At 54.0% G+C, this 17220-nt stretch overlaps 1 protein-coding gene across 8 annotated transcripts in view; it reads left to right on the top strand.

Moving 5' to 3' along the window:
* KIF21B (kinesin family member 21B) overlaps positions 1-17220 on the top strand; it is a 46530-nt gene that overhangs the window by 24767 nt on the left and 4543 nt on the right. For 2 of the 8 annotated variants that reach the window (XR_008383184.1, XM_053606964.1), the window contains exons 15-32: positions 430-629; positions 2830-2937; positions 3473-3541; positions 3939-4171; positions 4363-4510; positions 4709-4903; positions 4997-5098; positions 6217-6382; positions 6592-6643; positions 6823-6880; positions 7594-7799; positions 7877-7954; positions 10210-10326; positions 12012-12050; positions 13889-14025; positions 15235-15415; positions 16597-16761; positions 17048-17165. Coding sequence is in view for 4 of the 8 variants with exons in the window: in XM_053606964.1 (XP_053462939.1) it covers positions 430-629; positions 2830-2937; positions 3473-3541; positions 3939-4171; positions 4363-4510; positions 4709-4903; positions 4997-5098; positions 6217-6382; positions 6592-6643; positions 6823-6880; positions 7594-7799; positions 7877-7954; positions 10210-10326; positions 12012-12050; positions 13889-14025; positions 15235-15415; positions 16597-16761; positions 17048-17165 (2372 nt within the window). In the remaining 4 variants the exon portion in view is untranslated. Of the gene's footprint in view, positions 1-429; positions 630-2829; positions 2938-3472; positions 3542-3938; positions 4172-4362; positions 4511-4708; positions 4904-4996; positions 5099-6216; positions 6383-6591; positions 6644-6822; positions 6881-7593; positions 7800-7876; positions 7955-10209; positions 10327-12011; positions 12051-13888; positions 14026-15234; positions 15416-16596; positions 16762-17047; positions 17166-17220 lie in introns of those variants that run through there. The other 6 variants (XR_008383185.1, XM_053606965.1, XR_008383187.1 and 3 more) reach the window with 4 other exon arrangements.

Here is a 17220-nt window from a genome sequence, read left to right on the forward strand (position 1 = left end):
AGGTAGGAGAGGTCTAGGGTGGAGAAGCAACTTCCTCCTTCTGCTCTAGCCCATATCACTCTGTCTTCTCTTACTACCTCTTACCCTTCCCACTGGCTCCCCAGCCTTGGATCATGGATCAGAACCACGCCAGCATGAGTGGGCTGCAGGACCCTTATGGGAAGCTGGGGACCAGGGACTCAGAGATCTCCAGATTAAACCCCCCCCCCCGTCACATTTCAGTAGAATCTCAGAGTGGGAAGGTGCCTGGGCATCTGCTTTCTAACCTCCTTGTTCTAATAAAGCAGTGGGCTGAGAGAGAGGTGTGACTTGCCCAAGGTCATGGAATGGGACTAGAACCCAGGATTCTTGCCTCCCCCTTTGATGAGCCCACACTTATTGGGAGCCCTTGAGGACCTGGCACCAACAGCTGCCTCTTGCCACACTTAGGCACCATGGAATGCTACACAGAGGAGAAGGCCAACAAGATCAAGGCAGACTATGAGAAGAGGTTGCGGGAGATGAATAGGGACCTGCAGAAGCTGCAGGCCGCACAGAAGGAGCACGCCCGGTTGCTTAAGAACCAGTCACGCTATGAGAGGGAGCTGAAGAAGTTGCAGGCTGAGGTGGCAGAGATGAAGAAGGCCAAGGTAGGTGCCAAGGATGTGAGGAGCAGGCCCTGGGGTGTCCACACGGCATCTTCTTAGAATCCACTTACCATTTTAAAAAGAATCACTCATGTCAAGAGTGGATTTTCTTGACACAACATTACTTAGTTCAACCCTGTCCTGGCCCTGGACACTGTCCCTGAGTGCATTATCCAGGTTGAAGCAACCTGCTCCCAGTGCAGGTGGTGGATTGTGTGGGGGCAGGTGAAAGGCAGGGGACGATCTCAGGAGACCCCACTCTGTGCTGCCCCTGTGGTCAGAGGCTGCACCATGGTAGCCTTCTGAATACACAAAGCTTATGTGAGGCCTCTCATTTGGTGCAACCTTTGCCTTAAGTAATAATAATTACCATCGTTTGAATGCTTGTCATTCAGTCCTTAGGAGAACCTCATCAAAGAAGTCCTGTTATCCCATTTTATACATGGGAAAGTGAGGCTCAGAGAAGTTAATTCTAGCTACCAAGAGGTAGCACTGGGGTTTGAACTCGGTTTTCTACCCCATAAGCCAGTGCGTGTTCTGAGTAGCACAATGTCTACCTTTTCTACCTTGCCACTCAGAGTGTTCTAGTCTTTGGGGTCCTGCCCTGAGGTCCTGGCTTTGGGGCTCAGGTCTTGTGCTTCCTGTGTCTGGTGTGTTCTGGTTCCTGCCTGGGGCTCAGCAGATCCACACTCTCTTTCTTTTTTTTTTGTGATTTTTTTTGGCCGGGGCTGGGTTTGAACCCGCCACCTCTGGCATATGGGACCGGCGCCGTACTCCTTGAGCCACAGGCACCGCCCGCACTGTCTTTCCATCCTCCCTTCCCAGTCCTGCTTCCTGCCTGCTGTGACCTCCAGCTGCTGCTGTACCCCAGCTCTCCATAGCCCTGCACTGGGCCCTGGAGCTAGCCCCCCTAACAAATCCTGGCACTGGTGGCAGCCCCAGCAGGCTGTGGAGGGCTGGCCTTGGACGGAGACACAGGAAAAGGAAGCTCCCCTGTGCTTGGGGCCAATGGAAGAGGGGTCTGCATTCGAGGAGCTATTAGTAACTATGTCCTCGCCACTCACTTGGCTGATGCTGACCAGCATGCAGAGGAAAGAGGCGATGGAGAAAGCTGACACAGGTTCCTAGAGGACGTGGACCTGTGGCTGTCACTGAGGCCCACCTGCCTCGCCTGGGCAGGCTCTGTGCCCAAGCCTGGTCCACAGGTCCAGGGTTTCCATTAGCCTGACCAGAGTGCAAAAGGTCTTGCCTTGCTGGGACCAGACAAGCTTGGCCTGAGCTGGCCCCAAATAGCCTAATTTTCACCTGCTACTTCAGAGTGTCCACCTTGTGGGGTGTTGAGATGGGGCTGTTAGGATGACACTGAAGGCACTTGGGGTACAAGTACCCACAGATCACACAAGGCTTCTGGCATCTGCTGGTGGTTTATAGGGAGGGCTGGTGGGTCTTCGTTACCCAAGGGTGGAGAGTACACCACGTGGGCCTGCACGTTCTGCAGCAGCTCCTAGGGCAGTTTTGGGGCACACTTCTCTGTGGCCCCACTCTCTGTCTTCCTTGGTCCCTAGCTTTGCACTGAACTGCCATGGGACCATGGCTGGGCTGCAGGAGGAGCAGGGTTAGGGAGGCAACATGACCTGGCTCCAAGTCTGGCCATCCAATACCAGTTTTATGACTTTAAGTCCTTTTGTCTCTCTGAGGTGCATTTCCTTGTTTATAAAACAGAATGATAATGCCTCTCTCCTCTGATTGTCAGGAGCGTGGTGCCTGGCATACAGCCGGTTATCAAAGAATGGTGGGTTTTATTGCTCACTGTAACCCTGGCCCCCGAATTCAGCCCTGAACTTCACCTCAGGCATGTGCATGGAACAGGTGGTCAGTGGAAGAGGATTGATTACCTGCCGGCAGCAAAACAGGCTGGTCTTAGAATGGCCAGACCCAGACCCAGTGGCCTTGGGTGAGGGTCACTAGGGGCCATGACATTCTGAGTGGTGGCAGCCAGGGTTGGGGACTGCAGAGTGGGCCGCACCTTTCTGCAGATTGCCCATGGAGGAGTGGGTGTTGGACCCCTTGCTCCAGCCTCCCAAGTCTTGAACCAGAGTTGCTTGGCTGCTGCTACCCCTGCTGGCTGTTCCCTGGAGGGTGTGGGCTACCTGCTGCCTGCTGCCCAGCCCTGCCTCACCCCTGCCCCCTCTGCCTGCCCCAGGTGGCCCTGATGAAGCAAATGCGTGAGGAGCAGCAGCGGCGGCGACTGGTGGAAACCAAGAGGAACCGGGAGATCGCTCAGCTCAAGAAGGAGCAGCGGCGACAGGAGGTGAGGGGCAGCTCTTGTGGCTCCTGGGAGCCTTCGGCCCTGGCACCCTGGCCTCCTGTTTACCTGGCTGTGCCTCCTGACCAAGTGGGTTCTGGTTCCTGTCCTAAGCAGTAACAGTTGTGCTTGGAGGAGCACACAGCCTGTCAGAAAAGGGCAGGCTCCTGTGGCTTCTGGCCCACCCCCCGACGTGTCCAGAGAAGGGACTGGAGTCCCCGAGAGGGCCAGAAACTTGCCCAAGGTCACCAGCAAGCCAGTAATGTGCAGCTCCAGGCCCTGCAGAAAAGCCCCAGGAGGGCTGAGCGTTGTAGTTCAGTACTCCTCACCCATGGTGGGGAGAAGAGGCCAAGTGAATTGCCCTCACCATGAAAGGGGACTCACGTGACTTCCCAGCTCAGTGCTGGGTCCCATTTTACCAGCAGTGTGGCTGCTTGAGAACCACCCTGAAACCCAAATTTTTGGCTACAGAGCTGGCCAGCATAAGCAGAAAGTGCTTTGTTTCCTGCGTGGGGACCCCAGACCCCCTCTCTCCCTGCAGTTTCAGATCCGAGCTCTGGAGTCCCAGAAGCGGCAGCAGGAAATGGTCCTGAGGAGGAAGACCCAGGAGGTGAGCTCACCCTTCTCCTTCCCAGCCTCCGACTTCCAGAGGTGGGATAAAGACAGCATTCCCCGATCCTGCCTGTGACCCTGGCTGCCATTTCTTCATTCAGCAAGAAGAGTCAGGGCCTGGAGGTCATGTCTGGCCTATGAGAGGGGCCTTGCTCAGCAAGAAATCCCAGGCTATAGGCTGCAGGCTCCAGGCTCCAGGCTCCCTTCCCAAATGCCTAAGCTATGCATTTAAGGGAAAAGAGGGTGAAAGTCACTTTTATGTTCATTTCACATTGAATAGCCCAGGCCAGCACAGAGCAACCTCTGTGATCCCCCTGTCCAACCTCTGGCCACTCTTGTATGCTTCCAGACCCTGCTCAGTGGCTTCCTCTTTTCTTGCCGCTCCCCACCACCAGGTTTCTGCTCTGAGGCGCTTGGCCAAGCCCATGTCTGAGCGGGTGGCGGGGCGTGTAGGAATGAAGCCTCCCATGCTGGACTCCGGGGCTGAGGTGTCAGCCAGCACCACCTCATCTGAGGCTGAATCTGGGGCCCGCTCCGTCTCCAGCATTGTCCGCCAGTGGAACCGCAAAATCAACCACTTTTTGGGCGACCACCCTGTACCCAGTGTTAATGGCACCCGCCCAGCCCGGTGAGGTGGCCTGGCGGTACTCTGGCCCATGTGGGTGGGGAGGTGGGAAAATGGGAGCAGGACTGGGATGATGGAGAGGGATGCTTTGGGGGTATTCTGGGTGCCATGGCTGCCAGCTCCCGGTGGGGGCTCAATGGAGCTGCAATGGTTAAAGGAAGTCCTACCCAATCCTCTTTGCCTCTGTCTCCCAGAAAGAAGTTCCAGAAGAAGGGGGCCAGCCAGAGCTTCAGTAAGGCTGCAAGGCTCAAGTGGCAGTCCCTGGAACGGCGGATCATCGACATTGTCATGCAGAGGATGACCATCGTCAACTTAGAGGCTGACATGGAGCGGCTCATCAAGGTGACCCCTTCTATGCCACTCTTGGCCCTGTCCTCTATCACCTCTGGCTTCTCTGGCTCTTCAGATTTCTCCCCAGTCCCCTCCCTCCTGCTCTGGAGCCCAGAGGTGCTGGGGGACCTTGCAGGCTGTCCTGGGGTGGTATCTGTGGGCAAGCAGGGCAGCACCTGAGGCCTCTCCTCCACCACAACCATTCCCCAGAAAAGGGAGGAGCTGTTCCTCCTCCAGGAGGCACTGCGGAGGAAGCGGGAGCGGCTGCAGGCTGAGAGTCCTGAGGAGGAGAAGGGGCTGCAGGAGCTGGCTGAGGAGATCGAGGTGCTGGCGGCCAACATCGACTACATCAACGACAGCATCACTGATTGCCAGGCCACCATTGTGCAGCTAGAGGAGACTAAGGTGCCTACAGAGCTGGGCCTGACAGGGCAGAGGTGGGAGAGATGGGTGGAAGAGGCAGCCCCAGTGATAGGGATCTCTGCCTCCTGGTCCTAGGAGGAGCTGGACTCAACAGATACATCGGTGGTCATCAGCTCCTGCTCCCTGGCGGAGGCCCGCCTCCTGCTAGACAATTTCCTCAAGGCATCCATTGACAAGGTAAGCTGCTGGCTCACCCCCGGGCAGGGGGTACCTTGGCATAGACGCATCTGTGATATAGCCTAATGGCAAAGCTCCGTAGGCCTGGCTCCCCCAAACCTGTGTCTCGTAGACTAGGGCAAGCTGCCTAACCTCCAAGCCTTAATTCTGCAGCTGTGAAGCTGGCACATAGCAGGGCCAGGAAGTTGACCCTGTGTGCCTGGCCTAGTCCTGTTTACAGTGGCACTGGGCTTGAGCCTTTTGGAGGCGGAGGGAGAAGTGTGTGTATGTTGAAGGTGGGGGAATTGGAGACGGACAGAGATTCTCCTCATTCCTCCCAATCACCCATTATCCCTGCTCTTTGGGAGGGTTTACACCAGGACATCAGGTGTCCCTTGGTGTTTCTTGGGCTCTTCTCTCTCTCTGATGGAGGGCTGGCCAAAGGATATGCTTCCTTCCCTCCTGGGGCCTGTGGTTCAGGAGACAGACTCCACGTAATGGGCCTGGGTTTAATGCGGGAAGGAGGGAGGACACTCTACCCTCCTGACTCCTCCCTGTCCCAGTGGGCTCCTTTCAGCTCTGCTTTGTGTCTAGGGACTATGTTAGTTTGCTGGGCTGCCATAACAAGGTACCACAGCCTGGGAGGCTTGAACAATAGAGATTTATTTTCTCACAGTTCTGAAAACTGGGAGGTCCAAGATCAAGGTGTTAGTAGGGATAACACCTGAGGTCTCTCTCTTTGGCTATAGATGGCCACCTTCTTACCTGTGTCTTCACGGGGTCTTCCCTCCATGCCTGTCTGTGTCCTAATCTCTCCTTTTTATAAGGACACCAGCCATATTGTGTTAGGGCCCACCCATATGACATTTACCTCTTTAAAGGCACTATCTGCAAATATAGTCATATTCTGAGGTATTAGGGGTTAGAGTTTCAACATATGAGCTTTGAGGGGGGCACACTTCAGCCCATAACAGGGTGTGTCCCAAGATGACTTCTACTAACATGTGCATATGGGAACTAAGGGGGCTGGGGGTAATACCCAGGAGGTGGAAGGGAGCCCTTCCAGGAGTCTGATGGGAGCCAGTTGTGGGACCCACAGCCCAGGAACGGTAACTGCAGGCCTTGCTCCCTTTCTTCAGGGGCTGCAGGTGGCACAGAAGGAGGCCCAGATCCGGCTGCTGGAGGGCCGGCTGAGGCAGACAGACATGGCCAGCTCCTCCCAGAACCATCTGCTTCTGGATGCCCTGCGTGAGAAGGCTGAGGCGCACCCTGAGCTACAGGCCCTCATTTACAACGTGCAGCAGGGTATGGGAAGGCGTGGGCAGATGCCCCGTTGTGCCCAAAGACTCCTAGGGCTCCCCAGGTCTGACCCTGGGAAGCTCTTGCTTCCCCAGAGCTACTCAGATGGCTTGGAGGGAGCTCAGTAAATGAGCTGCAGGAGGGAGGGGTCGCTCCACCCTCTCCCCACACTCCCATAGGCCTCTCATTTTCTCTCCTCGTCCTCTCCTCCCCAGAGAATGGATATGCCAGCACTGACGAGGAGATCTCAGAGTTCTCTGAGGGAAGGTGAGTTTCCAAGCTGGGAGTCAGAGATAGGCTCAGCTGGCAAGGAGGCATTGCCATAGGGTGCCAAGGGCTGAACCTAGATTTGGGGGCTCTTTGGGACCTCCAAGTCTTTAAGTCCCAGAGAGCCAGCACCTAGGATATGGGGATCCTAAGTTCTCTTTGCTTCTTTCTACTTCCAGCTTCTCCCAGTCGTTCACTATGAAGGGTTCCACCAGCCACGATGATTTCAAGTTCAAGGTGAGTCCCACTGGAAGTCAGATGAAGGAGATGAACTCATATATGAGTTCAAGCTGGGATGGAATTGCCAAGATCTAGCCTGGAATTAGGGTGTGTCCAGATATGCCACCTATTGCAGCCTATTCCTTTTGAGATAGCTGGAAGGTCAGAGAAGTGGCCAGAGCCACTGCGGCGTCTATTTCCACTCTGCCTGGCTGCATAACCATAACCAGGGGCCCACTTTCAAAAATCTCCCCTGCCTCATATTTTGCCTAGTTGTCTTGAATGCAGATAGTTGACTCAGTAGTATGGGATTCAACAATAAAGGAGTTTACTTAACAGCAAATGTCAGTTATTAGACTAAACCAAGATGTGAGATTTATAGGAAGAATAGGAAAAAAAACAAACTACAGACTGGGAATAGTAAATTATGCATAGTTTTAGAATATGCTAATTTGCTGGTGACCAGCAAACAAACCAGTCTGGGTATTCTGGGTTCGCATAGCCCAACTAAGGACAGTAAACCAATTTCAGCTGCCCTGAGTTCTCTGGGAGACTTGAAAGGTTAGCTGTGGTGCACAGAAGTCTCTGGGAGATGCCTGCCTAGGTCCTTCCATCAAGCGCCTCCACCTTATGCTGAAACAGCCCATTTCCCTTGTTGGACTTTTCATTGGTTCTCCTTTTATGTGCCATCCTGTTTGAGTCATTGGTCTACCCCATCCTTCCTTTCCTAGGGTGAGCCTAAGCTATCTGCCCAAATGAAAGCTGTGTCGGCAGAGTGCCTGGGTCCCCCGCTGGACGTCTCCACCAAGAACATCACCAAGTCCCTGGCCTCCCTCGTTGAGATCAAGGAGGATGGAGTGGGTTTCTCTGTCCGAGACCCCTACTACCGGGATAAGGTCTCACGCACCATCAGCCTGCCCACCCGGGGCAGCACTTTGTAAGGACGGGAGTCAGGAACGTAAATCAGGGTGGGCCCAGAGTTGGGCCTGGGCCTCACTGGACCCTCTGTTGCAGCCCCCGACAGTCTCGAGGCACAGAGACGTCCCCTCTGACAAGAAGGAAGTCATATGACCGAGGGCAACCCATCATTAGGTGAGAGCATGTTCTAGAAGCTTCTCTAGAGTCACTGCTGGTCTAGTCCTGGGGTGCACAAATGGCTGTGATGTTCCACTCTGTAGATCATCTTGAATACTTTTTAATCTGGGCCAGTTTGGCCAAGCCATTCAGCTTCATCCTCTGGTTTCTTCCCCATTGGGTCAGGTGTGGACTCAAGAAATATAATTTCCATAAGGTATTTTAAACTGGGTGGTTGAGCCAGATGAGCTAAAATCTGCTTGTTTGCATTCAATGTAGATGCTTTTAGTGGCTTAGTCATTGCATCAATGTACTTTAGCCCTTTTTCATGACCATATGTCCTTGGGAGCTTTAGCTCTTTTTAAGGCCTTTTCATGTGAGGGGAGTATAGAAATTCAAGGAAAAACCAGCAAGATGAGTGAAGAATGGCAGGGAAGTTCCAGCTGGTCAGCTATATCTGGGGCTCCTCAGAGCTTCTGTACATCGTGGGATGACTCTTAGGGTCTCCTGGGGCATGCTTTTAATTTCCAGAGGTTTGGGCTTGGTGCCCATGTAGCACAGTGGTTATAGCCAGTCATATACACTAAGGATAGCAGGTTCAAACCCGGCCTGGGCCAGCTAAACAACAATGACAACTGCAAAAAAAAATATAGCCAGGCATTGTGGTGGGCACCTGTAGTCCCAGCTATGTGGGAGGCTAAGGCAAGAGAATCGCTTAAGCCCAAGAGTTTGAGGTTGCTGTGAGCTGTGATGCCATGACACTCTACCGAGGGTAACATAGTGAGACTGTCTCAAACATCATAATAATAATAATAATTTTTAAAGGTTCGGTGTCCTTCCCCAGTGCACATGGCTGAGTGGTGGGAAAGCAGGGGCTCAAGATGACCTCTTGTTATCTGCCTTGTTGGGGAGCAGGAACAGGACTTGCTCAAGCTCTCAGCCTTCCCTCCTCCCCAAAGCCAGGGAAGATGCCCTGGTCAGGTAGTTTGTGGAGTGGCATTGGTAGGGAGGAGTTGCCAGAACATCCGTGCACTTGGAGCCTCACGGACTGTCCCTTCGTCTGTGGCCTGAGAGAACATACATAAGTTGCTGTCTGAGGGATTGATTAAGGCAAAACTCAAGATGATTCTCCACAGCGAGGGAGGACTTAGGCTGAGCCTAATGACATCTTTCCAAAGATAGAGAGCTTGGAGTATTGGAACGAGTGGCACCTCATTCCTTCCCCGAAGTCGATTATTATTATTTGCAGTAGTTATATTCTCCAAAGTTGACACAAATACTACATTATTGAATACTGAACCCTTGCTCCTAGGAAAAATATAGGATTCAGTCCTTTAAGAACTCTGGTCATGACATTTTTATCAACTCATCAATGTATAACCTCATATTATGAGTTTCTGTTTAAAGACACCTTATTGAGGCTCGGTGCTGGTGGCTCAAGCGGCTAAGGTGCCAGTCACATACTCCTGAGCTGGCGGGTTCAAATCCAGCCCAGGCCTGCCAAACAACAATGACGGCTGCAACCAAAAAATAGCCGGGCATTGTGGTGGGCACCTGTAAACCCAGCTACTTGGGAGGCAGAGGCAGGAGAATCGCTTGAGCCCAGGAGTTGGAGGATGCTGTGAGCTGTGATGCCACAGCACTCTACCCAGGGTGACAGCTTGAGGCTCTGTCTCAAAAAAAAAAAAAAAAGACACCTTATGGAAGATAGACTGTTAATGCATTGAACTCGTGGTCCACAGCACTGTCATTCTTGCATGGATGAAGTTTCTCATTCATGTTCTCTGCATCACAGGCTTCTTGCACTGAGGAGCACCAGTCAGCACTTCAGCACTGTGCTGGGTGGCCATTTTAAACAGTGAAATCATCAACAGAAGGCACAAAAATGCAAACTAACGACACCAAATAGCCCACCCTTGTTCACAGTGCGAGAGCCCAAACAAGAAGGCAGGCACCTCCTTGTTCAACCTCAGTTGGGGACATGCATGCTGAGTGACTCAAAGTTTTTCACTGCTCTGCGCATGTCCAAAAATGACCGCAAAAGCACAAGTATTGGTCTGGGGATTACAAATGCGTTTTAACAAGTAGGTGAATTCCCAAATATAAAATCCGTGAGTAATGAGGACTGAACTGGCAGTGGAGCACCAAGATGGCTGTAGCTGACCCCGCCCTGCAGGCCTTACTCCCGAGACAGGAGGTGGAAGCCCAGTGCCAGGTGTGGGCCTCTGGGCAGGGGTGTGCTCACTAACATGCTGCTCTCCGTCCCGACTCAGCAGGTCCACAGATGTGGGATTCACACCCCCTTCGTCCCCTCCCACTCGGCCCCGCAATGATCGCAACGTCTTCTCTCGTCTCACCAGTAATCAGAGTCAGGGGTCAGCGCTGGACAAGTAAGCAGGGCTGGGGGGTGAGCAGGGCAGCCCGTGAGTGGTCCTTGCTGGAGGAGGGCTGGGGCAGCAGCAAACCCAGCCCTGCTATTCCAGCCCCTGAGAACTGAGGCTCTGAACTCCTCTCCTGACATTTCTGTTTCGTGCTGACTATGGGCCCTCCCCTTCCCATGAGCATGCTGGGCCCTCAGGAGAGGGCAAGAAGGAAGCCCTGGGGTTGGGGCTGGGATAGTCGGGGAGGATAGAAGTGGCCTACTGGGACAGACAGGCAGAGGGCTCTCCAGAACTGTCCCTTTAGTCTGCCTCTGCTGACTGATTCTTCTCTGAAGCCCCTTCCTTCAGCTTTAGCCACTCTGATGTCTGACCACAGTGCTTCAAACAAGGTCTCAGCAGTCCTTGTGAACTGTCCCAGTAGAAAGAGACCTCAGTTTACCTTCTGGCAGACCCAGATCAACCTGTACTCACAGCTCCTATTGCGATGCTTTCATTAGTGATGGCGAGATTTATGTTAACAGCAAATCCCTGCATTCAGCAGGTGCTCTTGCCTTGCTTTACAACCCACTTTGGTATACGTGACTCCACTTGACCTGAGAATCAGCCATGATAAGCATTGCCTTCCCTATTTTACATAAGAGGAAATGAAGCGCAATGCAGGCTCAAGGGCGTGTACCTGGAAAGCAGCAGAGCTGGGCCCAGAGCCTGAGGCTTCAGACTCCTGCGCGCGCTGCCTTGGGAAAGGGGGAGGACCCCGCCTTCTGTGTGTTCTTCTGTGCTGGCCCACACTGGCCCTCACTAGCTCTCTGCAACCTCCAGATGGCTTCTCTCTTGGCTCCCTAAAAGCTTCCATAAGCCAAGGGGCAGTGCCCCCAGAGAGCCACAAGTTAGAAAGTGCTCATCCTGTGTCTGGTGCCTGATAGATGCCCTTCCCACCTCCCCACAGAAATGCTCCTTTCTGCATCAAAATACTGGTCCATGGATGCTGAGCCCAGGGCTCAGAGCCTAGTGGACCTAGCACCCCAGCCCCTCCTTTCTCAAACCTACTCAGCTCAGGCTGACACTGGGGCAACTGTGGACCAAGGCTGTCCTGTCCCAAGCTGTTCCAATCAACAGCATGTTCCTTCCTTTCTGGAAGGACTGAGGGGGGACTCTGCCCAACCTAGCCTGGTGGTCCCCTAGAGGTCCACGTCTATGCAGGATATAGAGCCGGCTCTAGGCACCGTCCTAGTGACCCCTGAGGACTTGCTGGCAGGAGCTAGCTCCCAGGGAGGGGTAGGAGCAGGCATGGCTTCCTTCAGCCTCAGAAAGGTATGAGGCTTGCTTGGGTGGGGCAGACGCCCCCAGCCTGTGCAGTGGGGGGACCAGAGAGCTTAGAACCAACGTACAGCCCTGGAACTGTCTCCTGAGTGTGGGGCAGGTGCTCTCATGCCTCCCCGTGACCCTCTCCACTCCTACCCTGCCAGCTGAGGGACCCTGGTGACTTGCTCCTGGGGTGTCTCCCAGCTCCCAGGCCAGCCTGCCCCAGCCCTTCCCTGCTGTCCCTTGAAGGCCCTCATTCCTCTGCCTCTCCACTCCCCTGAAGAGAATAACCTGCCCTCTGACCCACCTGTGCTGCTGCTGCCACCTCTGCTGTCCCTTTGTGTGTGTCCTCCTCTCGCCCCCTAATCCAGCTAATTTTCTGCCCTCCCCAGGTCTGATGACAGCGACTCCTCTTTGTCGGAGGTCCTGAGGTACACACAGAATGTCTCTTGTGTTTGGTCCCCAGCTCTCACTCTCTGTACTCTCTCTTTGCTGCCTCTCACTGCACCGGCCCCTCCCACCTGCACACTCCTGTCCTCGCATGCAGCCCCTTGCTCCCCTCCTTCCCTCCTTCCAACCGGTTCCTGCTCCCAGGTTCCTCCCTCTCAGAGCCTTCTGACTGCGCCATGCCCACTGGAGCTGGCACTCGGGGAGCACGTGCAGTTGCTTGTTGCAAGCCCTGTCCTCATCACCTGGGCAAGGCGGGGGTGCAGCATGGACACCTGAGAGGGGCTGGGGCTGAGCTCTGTGACTGGAGGCCTGGAGGTCACAGGCGTTTGTTAGGCTACTGCTGTGAGGAGTGCCAGTGGCCGGGCTCAGGGCTCTTGTGACTCACTCCTCAGCTGTTGCCAGAAGCTAAGCTCTTCAGACCTTGGCTCTAAGGGAGGGGCACAGAGGGGACAGTGCCCCTGGTTCACATCTATTGTGCGGGTACCTCCCTGTCTCCCAGCTGTGGAATGGCTGGAGGCTGAGTCCCCCCAGCTGCCCAGCACAGCACCCCACAACCAGGGGCAAGTCTCAAGACCTGGTGGGCCTGAGCCTACAGGCAGAGGGTCTACATGGGCTGAGAGTTTCCTCCCACTCTCCCGGCATGCTCTCTGCTCCCTGCAACTCTGGCCCTGTGTGTTGAGGTTCTGATTTACTCTCCTGTGGGCCTTGAGGCTTTGCCACCATGAGGGGTGCTAGCCACTTGCCTCACTGAAGGGAGGGTTATCTCTTTGGCATAGTTCATGGCAGTCTTGGGCTTCTTCCCAAGCCACAGCCACAGTTAGGCCAAGCTGGTGTTAGAAGTGGGGCGCTGGGGCAGCTGGGGGAGCTATTTGTGTGGGGGAGGGGGGAGAGAGAGAGAGAGACCTGCTAGTGTGTCTGACCGCTGTCCTTGGAGATGGGCATGCAGAGTTTGTGGAGGGACTGTGGGTGGGACCTTGGTCATTTCAGTGTACTCTTGCTGTCAGGAGCAGCATTCTCTTTGAAAAAGAAAACTAGGATATTTTTTCAGATACAACTCAGCCCTGGGATCATCCCAAAACACCCTCACTGAGAGAAAAAGTCTTTATCCCCAGAACTTCCAGGTGGCTGGTATAGCAAAATCTTCACACCCATTCAGATCCACCTCATTTCCTTCCTCAGAGTGTCATGGGAAGGGAAAGTTGCTAACTCCAGGTCCATATAGCCTGTCCATATTCCAGAGAGGTTCCCAACTTCCTAACCCAAAGCTAACCCTGGATCCTTTGGCCTTTTGTAAATGACAGACAGTGTTGGTCTGTGGGCAGGATTGTGTGCATGCACATGCAAGTCCCTCTTGGCAGATGGATATTCTGGGATCAGGGTGCTTAGAGGGTGACAGCCTGAGCATCCTCCCCCTCTGCATCCTCCCTCACATTCGGGTAACTGAAGCAGCAGCAGTTACTGATGGGGGCTGCAGGGGCCAGTTCCAGCACTTGGGCCTCTGCCCTGCCTAGCAGGGGCCAGGGGCATTTACGTCTCAGGATTGGGGCCAAGCAGTGTCAGACGAACTCTCCCTCGGTCGGGCCCATGTCTCCTGTTCCTTCCAAGATGGCAACTGACAGATCGCTATATAAGACAAGCCCTCCCTGCTTTGTACAGCCCATTTCCAGTTCGGACCTAGGCGGCACACTGTGGCTGGAGTCTGTGTCACTGGGCTTTTATCCCATCTCTGCACTATCCCCTTTTGCCCCTATACCTCGATGAGCCCAGCCACAATCTCCCTGGCTGATGGGCACACTCTCTCTCCCTCTCTCCTGGGAAGGGGCATCATCTCCCCAGTCGGAGGAGCCAAAGGTGCACGGACGGCCCCACTGCAGTGCGTCTCCATGGCTGAGGGCCACACCAAGCCTATCCTCTGCCTGGATGCCACGGATGAGTTGCTTTTCACGGGGTCCAAAGGTGTGTGGAACTCCGAATGGCCAAGCTGAGTTAAGGTCTCCCACCCACCCCGACTTCGTTTGTCAGGGTAGTCTGCAGGAATAAAACACAGGGCCCCAGGAGGTGAGGAGGGCGGGTCAGCTTGCTCACTGCCCTTGTCTCTTGCCTTGGCTCAAGACTCCCATCTTGTGCACACACATCCCCCGCCCCCCCCGCCCCACCCCCTCATCTCATGCACCAAGCCTTCCCTCCTTCCTGGCCCTGGTACCATCCAACTCTGCCTTCCAGACCTTTCTGAGAATGTCAGAAGGTGCCCCTGTGCTCACTCCGTCACCTCCTCCACTGCTCTCCAGGCAACGTCCAGCATCCGTATCTTGGTACTTCCCGTGATCTGGGCTGAGGACTCCACAAAGTCACCCTCACTCAATCACAACAGCAGAGTCAAACATTTTCCCAGCAGAAAGAACATATCCAAGTAGACACACATACTGGAAACAGGAGAACTATCCCCTGCATGTAGGTGGATAGTGTCAACTAGATGAGATTGACTGAGTCCAACCTTTCTCAGGGGATTTGCTTGCTGCTAGTTCACTTACTTTGTCAGCTGTTAGTATAGTAGGAGCAGGCACTGCCAAAGGCTTAATAATTTTAGTTTAGCCCAAGACACCTTGGCAATGCTCACAGAACTCTAGTGTTTATAAGGAAGTTTGCTTAAGAAACTCTGACCTAAAGTTTCTCCAATCAACTTTTCTCTCCCCTGAGTTCTATGAGCACAGGCACTGGGAGCGCACGTGTGTGTGTGTTTCTGTCCCTCAGGCTTGTAGCCCCTTCCTTGAGAGCGGTGCTTTTCAACCTTTTTTATCTCATAGCACACCAGTTGAAAATCCACCAGCTACATACACCGAGGCTGGCGGGTTCCAACCCAGCCGGGGCCAACTGCAACAAAAAAATAGCCGGGCATTGTGGTGATTGCCTATAGTCCCAGCTACTGGGAGGCTGAGGCAAGAGAATCACTGAAGCCCAGGAGTTTGAGGTTGCTGTGAGTTATGATGCCAGGGCATTCTACCAAGGGCGACCTAATGAGACTATCTCAAAAGAAAATCACTCCTCTAGATCTTTCTCCATCACTTCCCCCTAACCAAGCTGGATGGCCCATGTTAGGGGAGCTGTCTGCCCCCCAATCCCCGACTGATACCACTCTTCCCTGCGGCTCTCACCTGTCTCTCACAGACCGCAGCTGCAAGATGTGGAACTTGGTAACAGGGCAGGAGATCGCAGCTCTGAAGGGCCACCCCAACAACGTGGTCTCCATCAAGTACTGCAGCCACTCTGGGCTTGTGTTCTCCGTGTCCACATCCTACATCAAAGTGTGGGACATCCGCGACTCAGCCAAGTGCATTCGGACCCTCACGTAAGTCTGCCCTTCTCCCAGCCTGCCTCACAGGGGCGGGCTGCAGCGGGCTGGGCTGGGCACAAGTGCTTCCCAGCTCAGGTGGTCCCCTAAGCACAGCACAGCCAGGCTATGTGGCCACAAAGGCCATTACCAGCACATAATCTTGGTTTGACTCTGGGGCACAATGTGAGATTCCTTGGGATGGGCGACAGTACCTATGGCAGCAGCTTAAGGGAGCCTTAGTCTGCCTGGCTCACACCTACATCCCAGCCCCAAGCCCTGCCCCTTGAGGTGTGCTGGATATCACTCCACGAGTCCAAAAGAGGAAACAGGATGAGCCAGCAGGCAGCAGCAACTCCCAAAGCCCTGCTGGCTGCTGCCTGTGTAGGTGACCACCCAGACATGCCCTCAAGCTTGGACCCTGACCCAGTCTCAGGCAGGCAGGCACAGAGAGACAGAACCAAGGCCAGGACCCCTGTAAAACAAAATGATATTTTTAGCAAAAGTCCTGCTTTAGCCTTACCTTGACATTGTAGGCTGCAGTCTGTTATTTAATTTGATCCTTAAGTAGTAAACACAGAAGATTTTTAGGGCAGCAAAGTTATCCTATATGATGCCATAAAGGTGGATAAATGTCATATATTTGTCCAAACCCATAGAATGTACAACACTAGGAACGAACCCTGACATAAGCTATGGACTTGGACAATAATGATGTGACAAATGTACCACTCTGGTGAGGGGTATTTATAGCGGGGGGTAAGCTATGCCTGTGTCGGGAGTACATATGAGAAATCTCTATATCTTATGCTGAATTTTGCTGTGAGCCTAAAACTGCTCTTTAAAAAAGTCTTTGAAAAGTAAGCAGAAGGGGTGTTGTCACCTCTTTTTACAAATGAAGAAACTGGAATCAGAGAGGTTAAGCGATTTCCACCAGATTAGGTGCAGCCCCCCATCCCTGTCTCATGACTGAGTCTGATAGCCTTTCCCAGCCAGTGCCCAGGCACACCACAGGCCACGTGAGACTTGTCCTTTCCAAGTCCCACTTCAAAGATAAGCTGCTGCTCTTTTGTCAGTCAGGGAAGACTTCCTGGAAGAAGTGGGTTATTGAGGGTTCTCTGAGTAAAGTTTTATTGGGTTTCCGGCCCATGTGAATGGACTGTTTTGACCTCTGGCCTTGCCTCTCCTTCTCATGGCAGGTCCTCAGGCCAGGTGATCTCAGGTGATGCCTGCACCGCCACATCTACCCGTGCCATCACCAGTGCTCAGGGGGAGCATCAGATCAACCAGATTGCCCTCAGCCCCTCCGGCACCATGCTGTATGCTGCCTCCGGCAATGCAGTTCGCATCTGGGAGCTGAGCCGGTCAGTGAGATGGCTGGGGACGGGAGGAAGGCTTGGTGTCCTCAGCCGCAGTTTTCAGGTCTCAGTATGAGGTGGGCACGATCATAGCTGCTCCTCATTCCCTCATGCTGTGTCCATTCCTCTAAGGACCCCGGAACATGGGGATGCTATATCCAGGTTTTTGATCTCACTTTGAGATGGATAGTACCTTGGCCAGGCCACTTTGTTTCAGGGCAGACTCCCCACCCCAGCCCGGGGTCTCCTCTAATCTGCCCCCTCCCTCTGATTGGGCCACTCCACACCGCAGGTTCCAGCCCATCGCCAAGCTGACTGGCCACATTGGCCCTGTGATGTGCCTGACAGTTACCCAAACTGCCAGCCGGCATGACCTCGTGGTGACTGGCTCCAAGGACCACTATGTCAAGGTACCTGAGGCTGCCTCAGCTCTGAGGCCAGGGACGGGGGGCATTCCTAGTGTTT

This window comes from Nycticebus coucang, chromosome 10 (assembly GCF_027406575.1).
Source record: "Nycticebus coucang isolate mNycCou1 chromosome 10, mNycCou1.pri, whole genome shotgun sequence".
Taxonomy (NCBI): domain Eukaryota; kingdom Metazoa; phylum Chordata; class Mammalia; order Primates; family Lorisidae; genus Nycticebus; species Nycticebus coucang.